Source organism: Lissotriton helveticus, chromosome 1_1 (genome assembly GCF_964261635.1).
Source record: "Lissotriton helveticus chromosome 1_1, aLisHel1.1, whole genome shotgun sequence".
Taxonomy (NCBI): Eukaryota; Metazoa; Chordata; class Amphibia; order Caudata; family Salamandridae; genus Lissotriton; species Lissotriton helveticus.
This window is the reverse complement of record NC_136057.1, coordinates 1,067,817,484-1,067,838,887: the sequence shown is the minus strand read 5'-3', so window position 1 is coordinate 1,067,838,887 and position 21,404 is coordinate 1,067,817,484. Positions and strand designations below refer to the sequence as shown.

General features: G+C 46.5%; 1 protein-coding gene across 9 annotated transcripts in view; it reads left to right on the top strand.

The window, feature by feature from the left end:
• The window catches only part of TMPO (thymopoietin), a 134,510-nt gene that overhangs the window by 103,285 nt on the left and 9,821 nt on the right, over nucleotides 1-21,404 (top strand). For 5 of the 9 annotated variants that reach the window (XM_078677978.1, XM_078677981.1, XM_078677976.1 and 2 more), the window contains 2 exons: nucleotides 743-889; nucleotides 14,050-14,144. In XM_078677978.1, coding sequence (XP_078534104.1) covers nucleotides 743-889; nucleotides 14,050-14,144 — 242 coding nt within the window. Of the gene's footprint in view, nucleotides 1-742; nucleotides 890-13,829; nucleotides 13,921-14,049; nucleotides 14,145-21,404 lie in introns of all 9 variants that reach the window. The other 4 variants (XM_078677974.1, XM_078677979.1, XM_078677977.1 and 1 more) reach the window with 1 other exon arrangement.

The following is a 21,404-nucleotide window of genomic DNA, read 5'->3' as shown; positions in this document are numbered from 1 at the left end:
CAGTTGAGATCCGTTCTATAAACTTTTATGCAGCTGGGCTATTTTAGTGGTACTAAATAACTTGCCACCACCAACTTGTGAAGCTCAAATATATTATGAGTATTTTCTACATTTGTTTGCCCTGGGAATAGTTAAGCTTTCTGTTGCAAGATGGTTGCTGAAAAGGTACATTAAGATGGCTTCTCTGTACTGTGTTGCTGTGAGGTTTTGAGTTCGTAAGAGGCTTATTGAACTGCACATTGGTGTGCTGTAGGACTTAGTTAACTAATCTGATTATCTTTTGTCCGTGTTACCCAACAGTGAGTAGAAATAACTGAAAGTTCTGACTACCTACAAAGTCAACCTCTTTTTATGACCGCGTCCTCATATGGCGCAATATGATTGATTGCCGCCTTCAGTAGCCATGATACAGTCACGTTAGTGAGGATAAAAAGGGGCACTGTCCGTCTCTTTTGAGTATTTTTCCATCGCATTTGGATACACGGTTATTTTAGAACACAGTGGTAATTCTGTTAAATGGACTTTGTTCAAATGTTTTATGTGTTCGTTGGTTAGAAATGAGGAGTGTGAATGATGGTGCTTTTGTGAGAATTGGACAGACACTGCTGGTGTTTTGATACTGAAACTTCTCTGGAAGACTAAGTTTCTCGAATAGCGTTGATTGTTTTCTAAATTGTGCTCTAAGATTATTTACACTGCATATTATTTACAGCTCTTTAACTACTTTTTCTCTGTTCTGCAGGTGCATTCGGACTATGAGAAATACGAGTCTCGACAAGTGGGCAATAAAGTAACCGGAAATTTCCAGCAAGCAGCTTCTTTGCGATCAGTCAGTGATTTCTCAGAATTGCCGAGAAGGACACCAAAGAAAACACTTACGACTGATGAAGTAAGTGTTCAGTTAAGTCCTTGCTCTCAATTAAAGCATTGTAAATACTTTTTTTCTGTAGAAGTTTACTTTATTAAAACCATAACACGTCAAGTGTTAAAACCAAGCACAATTGACACTTGTTTAATCAGAAACATTTGACATTTTTAAAAATTTGTAGATAAGGGCTGTCTGTGTGTGGAAATGTACCAAACATTTTGCTCACCTGAACTTTGATTTGACTAGCCCACTGTTATTCTTTCAAATGCTTTATCTAGATTCTCGGCTGTTGGTAGCATGTCAATTTGTTAACAGTAGTACCGTTTGCAGTTAGTCTCGCGCCACATTTACTTTTTTCAGCAAGGCAGAACAGCCTATGATACCTAGTTATACAACACTGTCCTTTCCAATAGAACAAATGTGCTGCAGGGGCAAATTGTTTGGGTCTCAATAAAAAAAAATGTGTTAAAACTAGACTGTCTCTGCTCCTTTTCCATAGACCCAAAAAATTAAAATATCTTAGAACTCATTTTGATAAGCCACCTGTGCTGAAGGCTGCTACATTATTCTAGAACTTTGTGTTTTATACCGTCCCAGTGTACATTGTTTAGTTTTGAACCATGAATTTGTTCTAAGATAATTCAACACATGGTGAGTTTTTTGTTTGTCTTTATTGGCATTTCGTACGAAAGACCGTAAGCTATGACACAACTTTGCAGTACATTATAGTTAGCAATCAGGAGAACCGTCCAACCGGGCAGACCGAACAGATTCATTATGACATTTGAATGCATCCACGTATCATGTGGTAAAATGCAGTATAGGTGTGCGCTCACTAATATCTTAACATACAAGCCATAGCATTATCACTTTCGCCACCAGCAATCTTAACAACATGCTACTACACATTGCGGACCGAGGCCCAGGCTCCAATGTTTGTGCCAAGGGTCATCTTCATCAGCAGAACCCAGCCAATTGGTAAAGGGACCCCAGATGTCCTTTGGGTGTAGGCATTAGTTCCCAGTAGCAAGACAGTTGGTACCTACAGCATGTGACGTCTTTGACCCATTCTCTCGTGGTCTGGGGGAGGCAGCACCCCAGTGCAAGGCCACTAGTCTCTTTGCCAGCAGCTGTAGCATTGCTATGAGCCGCTTCAACTGCGATGGGACCTCTTGAACTATCCCTAGCAGCGCCACCACTGGTTTTCTAGTTGGTGCGTGCCCAGTTATGTTCCCTATGTGATGCAAAATTTTCAGCCAAAAGTTGACTACAGACCTGCATTGCCAGGCTAGGTGTATGAAAGTAGTTTGGTGGGCCCGCACCTCCAACAGTCATGACCTGGCCGTAGCCCCATGAGATGGAGCCGTGTAGGCTTGTGGGTAAGGCAGTGAATATATTTGAAGTGGATACGCCTTAGGTGGTAGTTACGAGACATTTGCTCCTACTGTCTATAACAGAAGTCCCACTGTTAGTCTGTGATATGCTCCACCAGGTACTCCTCCCATGCTCTCCGAGATGTCGGCATGACTATGGTAAAGTCTGTGTGATGGTGTAAATGTGTGATACCAATTTGAGGCCGGACTCCACAGTTATGTTTTCAAGCACCGACAGTGCCAGGGGTGGGCCTGGAAATGTGCTGAATCTGCCCTAACACGAAGCTCGTAATTGATACTAAAGCAGCTTGTCTAGCTCTGATGGAGATGTAGTGTTGCACATCTTTTGTAGCATTAAGAATGTATCTCCTGGAAATAGGTCCTGGCCTGTGTGAATGTTGTGCGAGTGCCCGCAGCTGCGACCTGCCATTCATGAGTGGAGGAAACAGTGGTTTATTCTCCAGTGGCACTGAGGGAGCGTTAAGTGTCAGTGTTTGCCCTTTTTCTGTGGTGTCAACTTCATGGCGCGGACATGTATATGTTTGATAGACTGCAGTGCGGTGGTAGTGGTGCCACCCTGTCTATCTCGACTGCCACGTGTGGCTGAAATAGTATGGAGTGAACCCAAAAATGCCAAAATGATTTCTGGCCACTGTAGACAGAGCGAAGTCCGGAGCTCCCAATCTCCCCTGTATCAGCGGCAAAGTTAGTATCTCCAAGGATTCCCTGGGCTGTCTCCCCACCCACACCAGCTCGATCATGCGTGACCTGAGGCGTTAAAAAAATTGTACAGTGATTGGGACAGGAATATTGATGAATAAATAAAGTAATTTAGGCAGAATGTTCATTTTCAATGTGGCCCACCAGAGAAAGGGTAAGTGTCTTCTACCTCTTCATCCGATCTTCTATCCAGTCCACCACCCTACCATAGTTTGCTGTCCAGATTTCTTGTAGGTTACCACTGATCCACACACCCAAGTACCTTGTCGGCCGTCGGGTATTCAGTGTTGAAGGCCTGCGTCCCTGCTGTCAACAGGAGGATGACGGATTTACTCCACTTGACCACCACCAAGGACAAGCCTCCGTAATGTACCAGCTCCTTAGTCATTGGTGCGAAGGTATCACTCTGATTCATCATATATAACGTGATATCATCCGCCTACATGAATACGGTGAGCCCACTTTTAGTAAACCCAATCCCCCGATGGGCATGGTGTTACCTTATTCTGGCTGCCAAGGCCTCAGTTGCTATTGCAAACGAAGTCGACAGAGGGCAGCCCTGCCTGGTCCCCCTGGTGATTGTTATTGGTTCAGATATCAAGCAGTTTGCCTTGAGACTCGCTTTGGGTAAAGTGTATAGAAGCCCGATTTGCTGTATGAATAGGGGACTTATGCCGAGCCTGTGAAGCAGAGGGAACAGGAACCCCCACTCCAAGAAGTCAAAGGCCTTTGTGGGGTCTTAAGAGTGCCGCAATTCCCGGGATGTGAGGGTCGAGAGAGTGTAGTAGTGCAAATATAGTTCTAAGGCTATGTGAGGTGGACCTACCGGGCACGAATCCAGATTTGTCTGGCCTGACTCATGTGAAGCAGCGGCTGGAGCTTATTAGCCAGTAGTTTAGCAAAAATCTTGGCATCTAAATTGATCAGTGAGAGCTTTTGATATGAATCCCACTTCTAGGGATCTTTATCTGGCTTAGCAGTGTTATAATGATGGCCTTGATCCTTTATTAATGACTTGTCAGTGAGTTAAACGAGCGGATTGCTTCCCAGCAAGTCTCTTCTCTGAGACCTTGCTTAATCAGCCTCACACATAGATTTGGGCTGGGCACCCTCCAGTGCGGCTTCTTGATACCCTGCTTAAAGGTGGGGGGGGGGGGGGGCTAGTAGGTCAGAGTATTCTTTATAAAATGTTGCCGTAAGGCCGTCTGCCCCCAGGGCTCTGTCCTCCGGCAGGCTGTTTCTGACCCACGGCACATCCACAACTGTGAATGGGACGGTGCACCCTGCTGAGCCATAGGAGCTCTATAGAGTCAAAATACTTATAGGACCGTGTCAGGCAGTTCGGACTGGGAGGTGTATAATTGTGCAAAAATGTCCTCATTGTATCTAAAACGTCCGGAGGCGTAATCGCCATGTTACCATCCGGGGTGGCAAGCTCCGTGATATAATTTGAACCCCTGGGTGGCTCAGGAGGTTTGCCAGCGTCTTTCTGGGACGGTCCCCTTCACCGTAGCGCTGCGCTGTTGCGTGTTTGTGTAGGAAGTTAGTTTCCCTACTAGCCTCCTCCTGGAAATCTGTTGGGTTGCTATGCATGCACCCTAACAATGCTGACGATGGGGATTGAAAGTATTGTGCCTCTAATGATTGAATTTCCTTTTCCAAACCACTTAGCCACCTCCGAGTGTCCCTCAGCGGGGGTATTGATCAGTGATTCCAAGAAGCAAAGTGTTGCATCTTAAGAACTGAACTAAGCTAAAACTACCATCTTAGTATAGTATTGTGTATTTTTGTCGTATATGATCTTGTGTTAAATCTATAAAAAGAATACTTATTTTTAATATACAACAGTGTGGTGTCCGTCTGTAGTGTTGTCACTGGATTACTGTATGTGGTCACAAATGCTTTACACACTGCCTCTGAGATAACCCAGTCTGCTCGTGCCAAGCTACCAAGGGGGTGAGCAGGGGTTATTTTAGGAGTGTATCCCCTTACCCTGACTAGAGGCAAGGGTCCCTATTTGTCACAATTACCTACCTGTGCCAACTAGAGACCCCCAAATCTAACACTGGCACTTTTGTGGAAGGTGCCGGTTCAGTGTCTTGCTGCCTCGTAGAGCGTTTGTCAAAACATAGCTTGGCATGTTTGTCAGCTTTCCCCATAGCTGGCTTTCTTACTGTCAGTCACCTCACAGTCCGCTTATCTGCGGGGCCTGTTAATAGCCCGTGCACCAGGTGCGTATATAGTGTCTTGGAAGGTACCTTACTGCTCTTATTCCCAGTAATACGCCCTGTCGCCCCGCCGGGATGTGACCAGCTGGCCACTGTGTTCTCAGGAGGGTAAAGCTGTTCCTTACTACCCCACACCTCCTATGTGGACAAATTTGGAACTGGCCCCCTGCCCACACCTTCCTCCGAGGCCCGTGTTCCTTCTAGATGTCGGCGGCTCAGTCCCAATGCTCTCCGACCCACGTGTGCTGCAGGCAGAAAGTTGTCTTGCACATTGCTGACCCCCGCGCCCAGCCACCAGATGTGTGTCGGCACAGGGCTCTGTCCCAGCCCTGACTTCCCTCCAACTGCCTGTGTTCCCAGCCGGCCTCCCGGCATGCGCAAGGTGGTCGCGCACTCCTGTTTTGCAGCGTGAATCTTTCTGGATTCACTATGCTGTGCATTATTCCGCGGTCTTGTGGTTGGGTCCGGATTCGTAGTCTTTTCTTTGTTTTTTTTTTTGTTTTTTTTTTGTAGCCCAGGTGGGCGTCGGCGTCACACCCCTTTGGGTGTATTTCCGGTGACGTCGGCATGCTTCCTGCGGAAGCTCCCACTCTTGGGCGCCATCTTCAGATTCTTTTTTTCCGCGGTCGGGTCTGGATCGTTCCCTTTGGGCTCCAGACATTTTTGGAGAAAGAAGAAAGAAAAGACGAGGAGAAGTCCTCTGAAGACTACAGGGGACTTCATCGACGAAAAGCCGGCGAGGAGAAGGCGTTTTTCATCGAGATCATCGACAACCGTCGACGAACACGCGACCAGAGAGGCCCTGGATGCTCGATGATGGACAACACGCCGTTCAAGTTCTGCCGTAACTGCCACCACAAGTACGCGCAGAAGGACCAGCACCCGGTATGCAACCTTTGCCTACCGGTGGACCACGAAAGCGGAGACTGCAACGCCTGTTCCGCCTTCGCCCCGAAGACCCTTCGTGTGAGAGAGAGGCAGAGGGTAGCACACGCCACCCTGCAGGGGAAGGCCCCGACTCCGTCCCTCTACGAGCTGGGGATGTCCTCCGAGGAAGAAGACAACGCTGCCGCCGAAGACGACAGCTACACGGTCTTAGAGACCGATTACACGAAGACTTCTGATAAGGTAGGAGACTCTTCGGCCCCCAAGAACCCGAGAGACTCTGAGTCTAGAAAAATCGAGGGCAGGACCCCGAAAGCGCCGACGCCAAAAAAGGTGGCGTCCGCGACTACTCCCAGGCCTAGCGGATCCTCCGAGAAGGAGTCCCCGGCGCCGAGGGCTGCTGATCAGCAGAAAACGTCGAAAATCGTCCCCGAAAAGGATCGATCGACGCCGAGGGAGAAAGACCCGAAACTGACAACGACGACCAGAGACCCAAGATCCGGTCCGACGTCGACGTCGAAAACTTCGACGCCGAAAGGTACGGCGACGAACCATCCGCCGAAAAGAACGGCCGACCCATCCGACGCGGAACACGCGGCAGAGATGGAGAAGAAGAGAAGACGCCTCGAGGCCGAAATGGAGAACATCATGCAGCGGAAGAAAGATTTCGATGCAAAGATGAAGGCCTTCACGATCCCTCACAAGACCAAGCCACCGGTGGGGGAGGCAGTCGAGGAGGAGGAAGAGATCGCCGAAGTCGTCGAGGAACAAGACCAGGACGTCGAGGTGATCGACGACCAGGAGGAGTACGAGAATCCCTACGATAGTTACAACTATGGGGAGGAAGAAAGCAGGACAGACGCAGACTCGACACCCTCTGACCTACAGGAGGTAGATTACATAGATGTCGACACCGACAGCCCCGAGGAGGTGGTCGACACTTACCCCTCGAGGCCCTCGCCGCCGGACGACATCGGGGCCTACAACTCGGTGATACAGGCTGCCGCAGCAGCTTTCAAGCTCCAGCTCGACGAAGAGAAGCAGAAAGCAGACTTCCTTCTAGAAACATTGCTCCCAACACAAACGAGGAGCCAGTTCCTTCCAATGCTCGAGAGCGTCTTGGCTCAGGGGAAGGAAGCTTTCAGGGAGCCCGCAACATGCAAGGCAGTAACTCCCAGAACTGAGAAGAAGTACAAGCATGCCACTAAGGACCCGGCCTACATTCAGGGCACGGTCTCCGCAGACTCCATTATCACGGCCACAGCAAGGAGGAGGGCTAACGTACCCACTACCTCGGGCCCACCACCGGATAAGGAGAGCAAAAGGATGGATCTGGTGGGCAGAAGGATCGAACGGAATGCCGCGACCCACTGGCGCATGGCTAATTCCAACGCCCTGATAAACAGGCACATGTACCAAATCATGGAGGGACTGGGGCACTTGGTGAAGGACTTGCCCCAGGATGCCAGACAGAAAGCCGAAAAACTGGTTGAAGAGGGAAAAAACGCGGCAAACTCTTGCCTTAAGACGGCCCTGGATGGGGCAGACACCGCCAGCAGGCTCATGATGATGGGCGTCACGGAAAGGAGGCACGCCTGGCTCAGGATATCCGGTTTCAAACCGGAGGTGCAACACAGCATCCTGAACACACCGTTCAACGGCAGCACGCTTTTCGGATCAACAGTTGATGAAACGCTCAGCCAACTGAAGAAAGATAACGAAACAGCAAGATCCATGGGAGCATTGCAGTTCAGAGGGAACAAGAGGGGCACCCCGTCACGGAGGCCCGGCGGGAGAGGCGGAAACCAGCCAGGTACATCACACCAGGCTTTCCAGCAAACGCACCAGGCAGACTCGCAGACTCAGCAGGGTCATCAGAAGCAGTCCTGGCAGTACCAACAAAGAGGCCAGTCCTTTCGAGGGAGAAATGGACGGGGACAAAATAGAAGAGGGGGGCAGCAGCCCACCTCCAAGTGACTTCAAAAAAATCCGTGTGCCCGCCCACAAAAAAGACCCCAGGGGGTAGCACGTACAGATGGGTCAAGACAAACTAGACACCTACGACCACATGACACCAGTGGGAGGAAGATTAAGATTCCACCTCAGAGTGGAGAGAAATCACATCCGACAAATGGATCCTCAACATTATCCAATTCGGATACTGCATAGAGTTGGAGGGGAGGCCAACAAGCAGAAAACCAAAAAGAAAGCCACTAGCAAGCAAGCAGCTGCAGTGCCTTCAGGAAGAAGCAAAAGAACTCCTGCAGAAGCAGGCCATAGAACGGGTACCCTTCAAGGAAAGAAACACAGGAGTATACTCAACGTACTTCCTGGTACCAAAAGTAGACGAAACAATGAGACCCATTCTCGATTTACGGTTCATGAACAAATTCATAAGAGCGCAAAAATTCAAAATGACCGACCTGCAAGAGGTGCTCCCACAATTGCAGATCGGGGACTTCATGGTCACAATAGACCTCAAAGACGCATACCTGCACATTCCAATGAACAGAAAGCACAAGCACATGCTCAGGTTCACCGTCGGAGAAAGCCACTACCAGTTCACGACACTGGCCTTCGGTCTAAAATCAGCACCAAGAGTTTTCACAAAGTGCCTCGCAGCAGTCGCAGCGCACCTAAGAAGGCAGGGGATACACGTATACCCTTACCTGGACGACTGGCTGGTGAAAGCAAACTCATACCAGAAATGCAAGCTGCACGCACATACAGTGACAAGCACGCTCATAAGCCTGGGGTTCTCCATCCATTGGAAGAAATCATCAATGGAGCCAGAACAAGTGAAGATCTTCCTGGGGGCACAGATCAACACCTTACAGGGCAAGGTGTTCCCCAGCGAGAAGAGGGCGAGGGCGCTGGTGAAGGAAACTCGCCTCTACCGGAAGGGACAAGCTTTGACAGTGAGGACTGCGAGCAAGATCATGGGGATGATGGCATCATGCATCCACCTGGTACCGAATGTACGACTCCACATGAGACCCATTCAAGAATGGCTACAGGAGCAATGGTCACAAGCTACAGGCAGTTGGGAGGATCTAGTGGTTGTAACGCACGCAGTGCAGAAGGAGATGACATGGTGGACCATGGAGAACATAGCAAGGGGAAAGCCTCTAACGCCCCCAACGCCAACAGTGACCATCACCACAGACGCATCCCTGAAGGGATGGGGCGCTCACATGGAGGAGCTCAAGGTGAGGGGTCTGTGGACACCAACAGATGCGACAAAGCACATCAATTACTTAGAATTGAAGACAATCTTCCTTGCACTGAAAGCCTTTCAAACAAGACTGTACAAACACAAGGTGTTGATACAAACAGACAATACCACTGCGATGTTCTACATCAACAAGCAGGGGGGCACACAGTCAGCCCCGCTTTCAACGCTGGCGCAGGAGATATGGAGATGGGCCATCCCTCTCAAGATAGACCTGCTAGCCATACACCTGCCAGGGAAGGACAACATACAAGCAGACTGGCTCAGCAGGCAGACATCGGCATCCCACGAGTGGGAGCTCAATGCTCAGGAGACAAGGCGCCTATTCGACAGGTGGGGAACTCCATCGGTGGACCTGTTTGCCACACGCCAGAATGCAAAATGCCAAAACTTCGCATCCAGGCAGCCCGAGGAAGGATCACTAGGGAATGCCCTATGGATAGATTGGTCAAGGACATTTGCCTACGCCTTTCCCCCGATACCACTGATGCACAGAGTACTGAGCAAATGCAGAGCGAGCAACATGACACTGATACTGGTCGCACCACAGTGGGCGAGGCAGACATGGTATTCGCAGATCATGGAGATGACAGTGTGCACCCCACAGATTCAGCAAGAGGAAAGACTTACTCTCCATGCAGAACGGAGAGGTGCTCCACCCAGAGAACATGAGCCTAGTAGCGTGGCTCCTGAGGACATAGAGTTCGCACATTTAAGATTGCCATAAAGTACCCTGAGGGTACTTCGGGAGGCAAGAAGACCTAGCACTCGGAAGTGCTATGTTGCGAAATGGAAAAGGTTCACAATATGGTGCAGACAAGAAAGACTTCACAATAAAATGAAGAAGGACTCCACAGTGCTAAAGTACCTGACACACTTGCTAGAGAAGAACCTTAGCTCATCCTCCTTGAGAGTTCACTTGGCAGCGATAGTCGCCTACACAAGGGGAGAAACGTGCAGGAGTTTCTTCACATCACAGGTGGTGAAGAGATTCCTAGAAGGAGCGAAAAGGATCGCACCACCCAAGCGGGTGCCGCCACCTGCATGGAACTTAAACGTAGTCCTAACGGAACTCATGAAGGAGCCCTTTGAACCAATCCACAAAGCGTCCTTAAAGATGCTAACTATGAAAACAGCTTTCCTGGTTGCAATAACGTCCTTACGCAGAGTAAGCGAGCTTCAGGCTCTGACGCTACAAGAGCCTTACATACAAATACACAATGATAGAGTTGTGATGAGGACTGACCCACACTTCATGCCGAAGGTGGTATCTAAATTTCACACGAACCAGTCTATACAGATACCGAGTTTTTTCCAAAAACCGACAACTGCTGCAGAGCGAGCTCTGCACACCCTGGACGCCAGAAGGGCAGTCATGCACTACATTGAGAGGACGAAGGGACACAGGAAAACAAAACAGTTCTTTGTGTCATTCGCCAACAGTTACATGGGGAAGGCAGTAACCAAAAAGACCATTGCACAATGGATCGCACAGACAATTCAACTCTGCCACAAGCGTGCAGGACAAGAGCTAGCAGAGGGGACACGTGCCCACTCCACTAGGAAAAAGGGGGCTACAATAGCCTTCCTGGCTAACACACCCATACAAGACATATGCCTGGCGGCAACATGGACTTCGGTGCACACGTTCACGAAGCACTACTGTGTGGACATACAGATGAACAAGGAAGCTCAAGTTGGACAGAAGGTGCTACAGCACATATTCAATACCCAACGCTCATCTTCCACCCAACCGCCACAGAGATGAGAAACCGCTACAAAATCTATGCACAGCATAGTGAATCCAGAAAGATTCACGCTGCAAAACGAATAGTTTTCTTACCTGTCGGTGTAGTTTTGCAGCTTGAAGATCTTTCTGGATTCACTAGCGAACCCACCCACCTCCGCCAGAAAGATGAGGCTGGAGAGAGAAGAGGTGGAAATAGAAAAGTGGAAAAGACTTTGAAGGTACAAAGCGGTAAAATATCACCTAAATAGAACATTGCCATTACTTCGGAAACGAAAGAAACACGGAAAAAAAGAACCCGAAGATGGCGCCCAAGAGTGGGAGCTTCCGCAGGAAGCATGCCGACGTCACCGGAAATACACCCAAAGGGGTGTGACGCCGACGCCCACCTGGGCTACAAAAAAAAAACCAAAGAAAAGACTACGAATCCGGACCCAACCACAAGACCGCGGAATAATGCACAGCATAGTGAATCCAGAAAGATCTTCAAGCTGCAAAACTACACCGACAGGTAAGAAAACTATTCGTTCCTACCTCTCCGGGCGCCGTGCCTGAAACCGTAACCACACCTTGAAGCGCCACCCACTCTGCCCCCCCCCCCCCTCCCGGCGGTCGCAGTAGCCTCTGGCTGCAACCCAGGAGAGCACAGAGGCAGCAGCTGGCATGCCGCTAACCAGGTTGCGTTGATGGTGGTTTCCAACGGGTGGTCGTGGCTCACAGTCTCCTCCCTTGGCGCCTCGAATCCGCGTCCGGCAGGCCTGCAACAACACGGCCGTCACTGCATGGATTGACTGAGCTGAGGGCGCCCTTTATACAGCTCGACGCGAGACGCGACTTCAAGAGCGCCGGGGGCTGACCGACGTGGCGCACTCTCCGGGTAGTGCACAGTCCGCAGGGCCGCTAAGCTACTTATCAAACCTCTCGATGGCTCCACTCCACCTCGAATGCGGCGATGTGTGCCGCAGCTATGGGCGAACACTCCTACCCTTTTTACAATCTGGGAACGGTGGTTTGACGCCGGATATATGACAGATGATGTGCTCGGCTGGCAGAGCCTCTTCACCGTGCAGCCATTTTGCAGCTCGGCACGGCCACGCCCCCACACATGGTGAGAGTTTAAACCGCCAAATGACCATAACTGCATATAGATATGGCGCTATTTAAATAGGTTACATTCCTGCAGTTTATTCCCCAAAACTCAGCTTTCTTTTCCACTCATAAGTGGATTTTAAGCTTTGGGTGGGTATCCTCAAATTGGCCTGCTGTCCCCTTCAAAGATATCAGAATGCAGCCATTCAGCATCTTCTCAATAAATATTGTAAGATTGTGTTCAATTAAAGTGGCATACAGTCCCTTCCATCTGCCATAACCAAACCACTGCATCATCTTTGGCCGTTGGGGGCGGTTTTCTGCCCCTTCTTCCATTTCCTCACCTCTTTACTCTAAAGAAAATCCTAGTGAAGCAGTAGGTGAACATACTTTTACAGCTTTTACTGTGCTTAAATACCATATAGATCTAGCCAGGCACTCTTTAAGCGCCAACAAGATTAAGATTTGTGCTCCAACATAACCTGCTCTCCTTTCCTTCGAGTTGTGCACCTTTGGAGTTCACTCATGTTATCCTCCTGTAAGAGTGTCATCACAAACAACTATGTACTTGATACAGTAATTATATTTTGCATTTTCTGATGCACAACAGACATTTGGGTTTGTTACTACGAAATGCACAATTCAGAAGTTGCAGGCCTGCTTTCATTTGTGTTGTTTCTCTCTACTTTATAAACTAAAATTGCCAAAAGCTAATGTTTGATTGCAGCAGTAAGAAAAGGGAACGAATTCTATATAGAGTGGTAGGTTCAGCTCTGGCACTAAAATAATTAAGTTAAGAATATATTATTGAATCGATCCACTAATATGTTGTTTACTTGGTGTTAATTTTTCAAAAGGGCAATACTATCTTTAATAGATTAGTATTTGTAGCTGAGGATGCCCGTTGCTCGGCCTAGCGTTAAATTTTTTTTCTCTTTTAATATATTGCGGATATTGGAAAAGTATTTGTCAAACTGACCTTTTGCAACATACATTAAGTGGACTTTGAGTACATACATCTTTCAGTCATTGGCTTTCTTCAGCCAGCATCTTTCTGCCATTGGCCGGAGACTGTCCGGCACATCTTGTCTTATTCCTGTAGAGTACTCCCACACCTAATGATATTGGCTCTTTGGACGTATTCTTTCTGCTCTCGTTGAGTGCTTAAATTAAACTACATATTGGTTTACTGTACAACTATACTTTCCACTCTTGCAGTCTCCCTCCAGTGTCTTTGTAGTGTCACAAAGCTGCATGTGTTAACACCTTAAGTATTGGCAAAGCCAATAAGCAAGTTTGTTTTAACTGGATACGGTGTATAATGGTCTTTTAAAAAAAAAAAAACACATTTTATAGTGTTTTATTGTTATTTGTAACCTAAATGCACAAGTTTATATTGATGGTAATATGGTGGTGCTTCAGGGAATGTTATAATGCAATCCTAGCCCACTGCCTAGAGCTATACCAAATGTTAATGACCCTCTCCTGAGTCTTAGGCTTTGTAACTCCGAGCCATTATTTAACTTGTATAGCCCTCAGCAGCAGGCTGTAATTGTACAATGAAGCTGACAATATTCATCAGGCATATATAGCCCTGTATTCTTCTGACCACAATCTCTATGTGATTTTGCCATCTCCTGTTTTTGTCATTGTCTGTAAAACTAATTAATCTTGCTTCATATTGAAGGAAGCTAAGAACCGGATTGACGACGATGAGATGCCAAAAAAGATGAGGCAGTTGAAAATGACCACGTTTGTAACACCAGTAAAAGCACAGGGAAGCATTTTAAACCATATATAATTCACTTGGTGATGGCACTTAACTATTCAAAATTAGCACAGCGTAGGGTGGCACTTCATCTAATCTTTAGGATGCAAATTTATAAAGATGTTTTTCCACCTTCTAGGTTTTGGAGAAAACGGCAACAGAAGAAAGAAGGTCAAATAAAGATATTCTGAAAGAAATGTTCCCTTATGAAGCATCTACTCCAACTGGAATTAGGTAGGTTTAAAATTTGTCAGAAGATTTAGCTGTAAAAAGGTAAATGTATGTACCAGAATTTGACAATTGCAAACCTAGATAGCAGTGGAGTATAGTAGAGGTTTTTACAACAGAAGACATTAAAAAAGGAACTTTACATAAATCCTGATACAGGACGTGTTCTTACTAAGTCAACCTCAGAAATGCAAACCTGAGTCAGAAGAAGAACCTTTCTTTATTCCTTTAAAGAGAAGGAATGTGGGTACTAACCCTCCCCGTCTCCTCATTTACCACATTCTCCTTCACTAACCTCTCCACCTTTGCGTCATTTACTAATTACACCTACTAACTCTCCACCACCACCACCACCACCACCTGATGATGATGGGGATTGTGGGGACAATATTGTACCGGTATATCCCTGGAAGGATCATCACATAGATTCACCTACAGATAACAACCCAGATCTTTACCCTGCAGAGCCTTCCCCTCCTGCTGACAATGTAGGATAGCTAGAATTACTTGCTAGAGCTGCAGAATATCACGGGGTGCAGTTACACAATGAATCTTTAGATGAAGATTTCCCATTTGAAACGCTCTGTACCACACATAGTAGTCATCTGCCTAGAAAGGCATGATGAGACCTGCTGGTGGCATCTTTGAAGATCCAGTGCGGGCTTGCATTCTCACTTCCAGGATTCTGTGTTTTTTCCTTAACCTGTGTATTCAGTGGTTTTTGTTTTCTTGTTTTGAACGGACTAAGTGTTTATTAGGAGTGCTTAAATTCTTTGAACAGATTGAGCAAGTTGGAGCGTTGCTCCAGTTCAGAGTATATACTTTGCATTCTTTTGGATGCTACTTGCTTGTGAGTCCTTCGTTTAAGGTAAAAGGAACAGTGTCTAGTTTAGACATCAATATTTCCTCAAATGCGGGCAGTACCTGTCCCTGCTCCACTTTGTGGTGTAGTAAATTGGCAGCTAAATGTTTGATGCATGGGTTAGTCCACCTTGTCTCAAGAATAACATTTGTCCATGAAAGTTTTGGAGATTATTTTTTTATAGACGTTTTTTCTTCCTATGTTCTTGATATACATTGTTCTGCCTGATCCAAATTTCCTGTCTTCTGGAGAGGATGTACTTGTTATTTTCAGCTTTTCTCATCTTGTGAGGAATCATGGCTGGTTTTTCTTGTGGTGTTATTTCTTTAGGCCACCTTTGGACAGACAGCATTTTCTTATGGCAAGTCACCTACGGTGTTGTATTGGTGACCTAGTACCCCTGGCAGTAGTTTTTTGTCCGTAAGATTCTGTGAATTGCCGGGTCAATCGGAGTATCTGGTGAGAGAGATATATATATATATATATATATATATATATATATATAACAATTCTGTGTGTGAGCAAGGGCACGGCTGTGCTGCTTGGAACGCGTCGCAGCAGAGCGGAAAGACGAAAATTAAATACCTTTCGGCCGAAGAACCTGGTGCCTGCCTTCTCACTCTGCATACAGAAACTGGGCACCATGAAATCAGATGCCTAACTGTGAACTGTAGAGATTTAATAATTTTCATATGAAGGCCTCCCCCGACCATGGAAGTTTGTTTAATGCGTGCTGCTGAAGGAGCTGCTGGTCTTTTATAACAAGGCGTGATGATGTGCTTTCGATATTAGGGAATGGCTTTAGAATTGGCGTTGCTAACAACCCGCTATCAATTAACATTTTGGATTTGATTGCACTTTTGAGTGCAAGTGTTGGGACACTGCGTGCACAGGATATGGTTTTCAGTTGGGTATTAATGACAAGTCGAGCACAACCGGTGAGACCGCGTATGCTTCCATGTGAACATTTCTGCAGCATGCTCAAGTTGAAAAACAAGTTGATTTACCTATGAGAAATCATGTGATTTTTAGTATTGTATACTTGTACATCACCATATACTTTTTAGGCTCGAGGTGTATGTTGCCATACGTTTGGTTTTTCATACTGAGCATATGTTGCTTATGTTGAAGCAATTCCGCTGTGCTATAATTAGAGTAGCTTTCAAATATATACTACTTGCGCATGATCAATTGATCATAATTATGTCTATGTTGGTCGTGTGGTCCCGGAAAGTCGAACAATTTGAGTTAAGTGATTCCTAACCATTCAGGTTTCATTGCATTAATCTATTTTAGTCCTCCCAATGCCCCAAGTGATACAGCACCTCAGAAACCAAAGATGTAATGCGAGATGGTTTTCGCTGTTTTGTTTTATAAACACAGCCATAACAGGTTTTAAAATTTGCAATAGGATGTTTTACAGTTACTTACGCATAGCAAATACATGTATCTGTTGCGCTATCCAGATATTAATGTGATGCATTATGCCTTCTTATTACAATTTATTTGGGAGCTGCAATCGGTCCACCTATTTAATGTGACATGTAACTTGTAATGTGTATTTCTTTTTATTAATTCTAAATGTCTCCTTTTATATATGCTGTGGTTGTTTCTATGTCTATGACGGACGTTATAAATGTATTGAAAAAAAATGGCGCAAATCAGATTGGCAAAGGCTGCTGCAGCAGCCGAAATCCGTCTCTCCGGGTCGAGAGAGGCCTGATTCAATAAAAAATGCTTTAAAACCTGCAGCCCTAGTGTGTGTGCTCTCTTCCGTTGGAGTGAGAGTTGCTTTGATTGATATATATGTATATATGTTGAGGCATATGAGCTGCAGATCACACACTATGCATGGATCGCCATCTGGTGTTGGGCCCGGATGTTTGCAGTTTGTTATTGTCTTGGAAAAGTCTTTAGAAGTCACAAGTTGGGTGACTCCTCCTTTGGACAAAAGTGCGCATGGGCATCTTCAGATTGTTTTTTTCCGCCATCGGGTTTGGATGTGTTCCATGCGTTCCAGTTCGGTATTGTTACCGAGTTAACTTTCGACACGTAATCCTTACCCAATTCTTCGGTATTGTCTCAATCATGTTTCCCTTTTGACACCATCTCTACAAGCTTCTACTTCGGTAACGGTCGTTGAAGCAGGCCTTCAGGTCTAGCTGCGCCATCAGGCCTTCGTGGCTCATGGAAAGGACTCCATTCAGAAAATGTCCGCAGTGTGGATCCAAATTTCCACACGCCGATCTGCTTGAGGTGTCACCTGTGCCTTTCTCCTGAACAAGAGGCCAAAGACTGTCCGGCTTGTGCCTATTTCCGCTCCAAGAAAACCATCAGAGATCGTCTAGCTCGAAGAAGCATGGCTCGATCATCGATACCGGACGACATCTTCCAGGAGGGCTTTGATGTACCAGAACAGGAACGGGTGAAAGAATAAGTCTCTGAAGCTGAAGAATCCAACGTCAAAGACATCACCCTGGGGCAAAGGGCCGGAAGAATTGACGTCAACCCCTCCCTCTCACCCACCCATATAAAGGCTTTGGTAACACCTTCTCATTCGGGCCCAGGTGCACACCACACAACTTTACACACCCCACCTTCAGGCTCGGCAGAGAAGTCCACAGTCAAGCCTTCAGGCTACTCTGGATCGAGCGAGCCTACCCTCTGTGTTAAAATTCCATCATTGGCACCGTCCTGGGACAAACCGAAGGTGAAACCGAAAGACAAACCATTGTCTTCGTCCGCGCCGAAGCCTGGTCCGACACCAGGACATTCGCCACCGCAACCAAAAGAGACTCCACCTTCAGATCTGAACAAATCCTCGGAACCAAGGAATCCACAGATTCCGAAAGCCACTACCGAACCTTCGGATCCCAAAAAACCATCTGAACCGGAAAAAAACACCCGGCAACTCCGTTCCGAAAAAATCATCGGAGCCATCTAAACCATCGGTTCCAAAGACTCAAACCAAACATTCAGAACTCACAAAACCTACCCAAACCAATCCAAAGGAGCTTAAACCACTCCAAAGACTGTGCCGCCCAAGCATTGGGACCCCAAAAATTGGTGCTGAAACACCAAGGTTCACAGGAAGAGCTTTTTCAGCCTGATCCTACACAAAAGACTCTGGAAATAAACCCCAAAACAGGTAATCTCCGATTAGTCCTTCCAACAAAAGGAAAATGGACAAACCTGTACCAAATCCACTTCCATTAGAGAAAAGGGACATTGCCACTTCTCCTTTAAGGATCCCTTCTCCACCTCCTCCTCCACCATACATTTCTCCTGTTCCATCTCCAGTACCACCTGAATCTCCTCCACCTCTGGATGAGGAGGATACCACTGGGGACAAAGGAGATAATGAACGTCTAGAGGAGCCTATTCCTTACATCCCATCTGATCCATGGGAAAATTATGGCACACCAGACGTTCCTGATGTACCACAAGAGGACGTCTATCCATCTAGACCATCCCCTCCAGAGGACACTATAGGTTTCACACAGCTAATGCACAGGGCTGCACAATACCACGGGTTACACTTACATACAGACCCCATAGAAGAAGACTTCCTTATGGACACTTTTGCAACATTACAAAGGTGGTCCTGTATTCTACCAATGTTAAATGGGGTAATTAAACACTCTCCCGAAGTCTTTAAACACCTGGTTAGAGCTAGAGGCATCAACCCTAGAATAGAGAAAGTACGAAGAGGCCCCAACTGACCCTACATACATTAAGGGACAGCTTCAATTAGATTCCTTGGTTTCAAATGCTAGAAAAAGGGCCAATTCTCAAACACCAGGGGATGCTCCACCTCCTGACAAGGAATCAAAACTCTTGGATGCATCTGCCACAAGAACCGCGTCACAAGCAGCCAACATGTGGAGAATTGCCAACGCACAGGCTTTACTAGCCAAATATGATAGTGCACACTATGACAAGCTAGAGACCCTACTACAACACCTTCCAGATCAATATGAAACAAAAGCCTATGATCTTCTACCGGAAGGTAAGCTCATAACTAATACCTACATTCGGTGTGCTCTAGATGCCGCTGATGCAGCCTCCAGAGCGATAAATACCAGTGTCCTTTTACCCTGGCGTGCCTGGCTAATATCTGGGTTTAAACAAGAGGTTCAAACTACTAAATTGAACAAACCCTTTGACCAACATTTTATTTGGACCAACTGTGGATTCATCTTTAGAAAAGATGAAGAAAGACACTGACCCCGCCAAATCAATGGGAGCCATGCAATCGCAGGCTCCAAGAAGTTCCTTTTGTCGCTCCTCTTATAGGGGCGCCTCTAGAGCTTCCACACAGATAATGCCTCCACTTCATATAAAAGTCCCACACAAACCTCCTCTGCCAGAGGCTATTACAGAGGAGGCTACAGGCGGAATTACAGCAATGGTAGAAGCAAAACTACCAACACTTGTACTGCCACCACCTCAAAATAATGACTTCCCTGTTCCTACCTGTCTGGAACCTCATCACCACAGACAAGTGGGTAAGACAGAAGTTCCAAACTTGTTATTACCTGGAGCTCACTGCCACCCACCCACCAATACAACCCAGACAGCGTCCAATGTCAACAGAACATTTAACACTTCTAAAACAAGAGGTGCTTTCCCTACTGCACAAACATGCAATAGAGCAAGTTCCCCTTCACCATCAAACCACAAGAGTTTACTCCCTATACTTTCTAATTTCAAAGAACAAGTCACATACTCTGTTTGTGTATATCACACACACGCCACAATCCAACTACTTCACGACTTAGGATTTACAATAAATCTCCTAAAGTCTCACCTCCAACCATCCCGCATCCAACAATATCTAGGTGCCACAATAGACACCTCCAAAGGTCTTGCATCTCCCAATCCAACCAGGATAGCAAGTATGCAAGCCCTTATAACAAATTGTCAACCACAACACTCTGCCAGCTAGAGTGTTTATGCAACTAATGGGGATGATGGCCTCTTGCATATTCATAGTACCTCACGCTAGACTCCAGATGCGCCCCTTAGAGGAATGCTTAGCATGTCAGTGGAACCAAGCTCAAGTGCAGTTAACAGATCTGGTGTTGGTGGACTGCCACTTATATCGCTCTCTTCAGTGGTGGAACACCCAAAAAAACAACCGTTCCTAGAGCCGGTTCCTCAGATCGTGTTAACAGCAGACTCCTCTCTCACCGGCTGGGAAGCTCATCTACTACATCACAGCATACAGTGCATTTGGACACCACAGCAAAAGCTACTCCACATCAATCATCTGGAACTATTAGCAATATTTCTGGCATTAAAAGCATTTCAGAAACTTGTATCAAACAAAGCTGTTTTAGTCTGGACGGACAACACAACAGCAGTGTATTATCTACAAAAACAAGGGGGGGCACACTCTGCAGCTCTCTCAACTAGCACAGAGCATATGGAGATGGGCAATTCCTCAAAACTTTTTTCCTCTTAGCCCAACTTCTTCCAGGAATACAGAATCAGGTGGCAGATCTGTTAAGTCATCAGACAACAAATCCACGAGTGAGAACTTCATCATCAAGTTGTTTTATCGTTTTTCCAATTGTGGGGGCATCCATATCTAGATCTCTTTGCCAAACATTTAAACACAAAATGCCCAAGCTTTGCCACCAGATATCCACACCCATTGTCCAAAGGCAATGCGATATGGATGAACTTGTCAGGCAAATTTGTGTACGCTTTTCCGCCTCTCCCACTTATTTCACTAGTGGTACGCAAGCTGCAACAGTCACTAACACTGGTCTTAGTTGCTCCAACATAGGCCAGAAAACTCTGGTACACAACCTTGCTAGAACTATCAGTAGTCCCCCCCCCAGTTCCAGCACAACTCAACCTAGCGATCTAGCTCCTGAAATAGTCGAATTTCGATACCTTAATCTTCCACCTGAATGATCAGTGTCATTAAAGAAGCTAGACGCCCCACCGCTAGAGCATGCTACACATCCAAGTGGAAAAGATTTTTTAATATATTGCAACAATAACACAATCAATCCTCTAGATAAGTCTATCCCAAACATTATATGTTACCTACTACATCTTCAAAAATGTAATCTAGCTTATACATCAATTAGATTACATCTTGCTGCCATAGCAGCCTACCTTCAAAACCGACATCTGCCATTGTTCAGAGTACCTGCCAGTAAAGCTTTTATGGAAGGTCTCAAAAGAATAATTCCTCCCAGGGTACCAACCTCTCCAGTGTGGAATTTAAACATCGTCTTGACTAGGTTAATGGGTCCTCCATTTGAACCTCTTCATAAATGTGAGCTACAATTTCTTACATGGAAAGTTGTTTTCCTTGTGGCTATCACATCTCTCAAAATAGTCAGTGAGCTACATGCACTACCTATTCAAGAACCATTTTTACAACT